The sequence below is a fragment of the Buceros rhinoceros genome, unplaced genomic scaffold, assembly GCF_000710305.1.
Source record: "Buceros rhinoceros silvestris isolate BGI_N320 unplaced genomic scaffold, ASM71030v1 scaffold6891, whole genome shotgun sequence".
Taxonomy (NCBI): Eukaryota; Metazoa; Chordata; class Aves; order Bucerotiformes; family Bucerotidae; genus Buceros; species Buceros rhinoceros.
In genome coordinates, this window is record NW_010393614.1 from 526 (window position 1) to 4,464 (window position 3,939).

General features: G+C 43.5%; 1 protein-coding gene across 1 annotated transcript in view; it reads right to left on the reverse strand.

The window, feature by feature from the left end:
- Positions 1-1,698: 1,698 nt before the first annotated feature.
- The window catches only part of CD96 (CD96 molecule), a gene marked incomplete at its 5' end in the record, with an annotated part of 24,742 nt that continues 22,501 nt past the window's right edge, over positions 1,699-3,939 (reverse strand). The window contains 2 exons of the mRNA XM_010144913.1: positions 1,699-1,807; positions 2,865-2,988. Coding sequence (XP_010143215.1) covers positions 1,699-1,807; positions 2,865-2,988 — 233 coding nt within the window. The remainder of the gene's footprint in view (positions 1,808-2,864; positions 2,989-3,939) is intronic.

The following is a 3,939-nucleotide window of genomic DNA, read 5'->3' on the forward strand; positions in this document are numbered from 1 at the left end:
GCTTCCCTCCTCCCCGTCCCCCCCCCCATTTTATTTTTTTTAAGAACAAAATACTGCTTCCTTTTGTAGTGGCTTATAGTATGTCAACAGTTAAACTGCTTCTACAAACCCATACAGACAGGAAACACTCAAATTTTGAGCCCACCATGCATGCAAAGTCTGTATAGTTTTGTAGGAAGGAGAGTGTGGAGCTCTCTATTTTCTGTTCAGCACAGATATGCCCTTAGAGATGGATTTAGAACTGCTTGTGCTATAAGGTAAATAATACAACAAAACACTTTTAAAAGGTCTGTCAGATCATTCTTTCTAGTAATTCATTCATTCATCTGAAGTCCCGGGAAGTACAGTGCTCTGAACCCTGATACTCATTGACCAGTGTTAATGCTAAATAAAGAAAATCCCTTTCCAAACTGGTATTGCAGAATACCAGTGTTAAGCTTGACATGATTGAATTTTTGTTGATTTGCATTAATTACTGAAATACCATTGTGGTCACCATACATTTTCAAACAATCCTGAAAGGATGGTTTCTTGGCTAGATGAAGGCAATGTAAGGCCACACTGCTGCCAAAAGCAGTGCTCCTAGCGCAGCTTTTGTCCCTTGCATTAGTGATCATGAAGCTGCTAACCTGGCTGAGAACGGTACAGTGGGTTGAGCTGATCCCATGGTGTCAATGCGAGGAAATATGCAGCCTGGGCAGGATAGGGGTAAGACTGTATCATCCCTTCCACTGGTTAAGCCACCTGGGAAACTACCCCTGAAGTCTTGAAAAATGTGAAGACAGCAAATGACAGAAGCTAATTAAGACCAAAGGAGGATAAAATTATTATATTCCTTTTTTTCTTCATGTGTACTGTAAATATAATTTCAGAAAAGTAGACTCAAGAGAAATTATTGTTTCAAATGCACAGCACTTCCAGAACTGGCATTTCCCATTATCTCCAGGGTCCTCATTCACTTCAGTACTTATGTCTCTGGTTAACAGGTGGCTTGTACCTGAGCTCAGAGTTGACTCTTGTGACTTCACCAAAGGGAACTGAATCTTCTTTGTGAAAAACTTACACTAGGCCTGCGCTGTGCCCTTTCATCTCATCAACCCTCCCTGCAATCTTGTGCTGCAACCTTGTGGTGACAGATGCAGATTATTTTCTTGCCCTGTAAGGTGATATTTTTTTGTTTGGTTTCGCAGTGATAGGAAATTATACATTGAGACATTGGGTCAATATTTGTATAACAGAAAAAAATAGTTGTAAGAACTGCTCATGTAGGTATCAAAAAGCTTGTCTTAAGCCAACATTTCTCCTGTAATTGAGGTGTGTCCATACAGCAGAGCTGCCATCTCTATACACTTTGTAAAACAAAAAACTTCAACACTCTTCAGGCAGGCTGGTGGAGTGATGTGTTAATCTGCTGCCATTAACAAGACAGCAAACTCCCAGTTGATCATCCAATTTAAATTAAGCACATGTAATCTCGCAATGTGACACTCACAAAGATGTTAACGTAATGCATACATAGAGACAGAGGGGATGAAGTAAGCGTCCTCAGGAGTGCACAGCTTCCAGCATTAATGTCATTTAGGAGCTCTGATTGTTAATATGGGTCATTAACACCAAACTCCTGTAATCACTGTTTTAAAGACAGAGCCTTTTAACTGTGTCAGTCTTCTGCGCTCTACGCAAGGAGTGTGTTTGATGTTACATGTTTTCCAGTTCATGGCAGGATGGGGGAGTCCCATCAGACTCCACCATGGAGGTGTACTTTATCGGAGGTGGTGGTGGCTTGAAAGATGGAGGTCTGTTCATACTGAAATAGAAGAGAAAAAGCGTGCTATCATACAAAAGCTGTGTAAAAGACTGTTGTAAAATGTTCACAGGAGGAGGCAGATGGACAATAAGTCATTATAAGAGCATCTGATATTTGCTCTTACATGCTGTGATTTCCTCGTGTCTGTTTTATAGCCCCAGCTCACGTCCTGGTATTCATTTGGCTTTCTCAGCTCCCACCTCACAATTTTATTTTATTCATGCTATAAAAGAACAGATCGTGGTCCTAGTGAACGATTCAAAACTCTTGCAGAGATCTTTTGCTCAAGCTGCTCTCTGAAGATATATTTAAAGACTTTTTTTTTTTTTTTTTGGTCAATTTATAGGCCAAGATAAAGAAAGGTCCTGTTCCAAATCAGTGAAAAAAATCAATCCCATTTTTACCTTCAGTACACAGGATTTGCAGTCATGTTTCAAAAGAACCACAAATGATTCATTATCACCATGATTTTCCAAACATTTTAGTAATGTTACTAAGATTAAAATAATTGGCTCTTAGATAGTGCTTTCATCAGTAGATCTCTAAGTGCTTTACTAGAGAATTAAACTTTGGTAATAATTATAAACTCAATGCTTCTCTGATTGGGATTAGATTTCAGGTAGCCTACTTTCACATATGTTACCCACAACTCAAATAGAGTTGCCCTAGAAGTACAATTTCATTAAAACATGTCCTCAAGTAACCATGCAAAATGAGAGAGCAAAAGCAGCTGGCAGGGAAACTAATAGAAGTGGAGGGCTCTGGGGAAAAAAATTGACTTGTATTCTTTCCTTGCACCCTGAACCTGCACCGCAGCTCTTTTTCTTAAAAGTTTATTTTGTAGATAACCCACAGAACAGATGAAAGGACTGAGAACACTCTGTATTTCATAGTGCTGTATGAAAAAAAAATTGCATTAGCAATACATGTACTTAAAGGCCTGGTGCACCGTGGGTAGTCTCAAATGAAAATGCATAAATGCAGACAGCAGGGTTAGAATTTGTGCTGTCCTCCATGCCACCCCTCCACCCCTGCTGTTCCCCTCCCTAGTACTTACATCTCTTCCTGATACTGGCACCATTTCCTGATGCCTAAAGCTATTAGAACGCTGCAGAAGAGGAGCAGGACAGCTACCGTTGCTGGCCAGGGGAAGTGATGTGCTTTCATGTTCCTCGTGTCTCCTGGAAGGGTCACACAACAAAGAGCTCAGCCAAACATCCTCAGAGAGGAGGAGAATCTGGGATTGCTGCCTGTGGTTCGCTGCTGCCCTCAGGCACAGTACTGGTGACAACACAGCCCCAAATCAACATGGGACTGCCACGTTCCCAGGCTGAGGGTCCCAAATTCTGAGCATTGCAATTTTAATTTACAGACTTAATCGACTTTTGTTCTGCCTGGATTTGCACGCTGATTTCAGCCACCCATAGATTTACATGATGAGATTATTCAGGCACAGTGTGGCAAATGTTTCGTCCAAAAATCGTTGGTTTTCTCTGTTCTTCCATGAGATTCTCTAGAGAAGAGGAAGCATGTTGTGGTGCAGCCAGGCAGAGCTGCCTCCTCTAGCCCTCCTTCCCACTGGCTTATTTTTCACACTGTTGACACCAAACCCTTCCAAAATGTCTGGCCAAGGGCATGGCCAACTTTTAGGTTGGGCTTTCGCTGGCGATGCAGCATGCCCGTCTCACCCTGGCTGCCTCCTCCCACCACAGTGCTGAGATGCCTCCACTGCCCTCTTCTGCACAGCCACCCTTGCCAGTGCTGGCAGGTGAAAGAGGTGCCCTTGGGGTCCTGGCTACGGGGAGGAATGGGGAGCATGGTCCTTCTCCAGCCACCGTGGAGGGTGCAGCAGTGGGTTGTGTGCCAGAGAGGGATGGAGCACAAGAGTCACTGTGTGACACTGCCTCATTGTCACCTCCTGTTGTGCAGGCCTTATGACCCTTTGCAAGGTTGGTCATACTGGTGCATCACCCAGCCTGGGTTTTAGCCACAGTGGCAGCCAGTGGGCGCCAAGTTCACCGTGCTGTATGAGCCATGAGTGGGACCCTGGGGCACAGGAGTGGGACTGGCCAGTGTTTGCTGTTGGAAGAAAACAAGCACAGGGGTGTAGCTTGCAGATGCAGGAAGAAGGC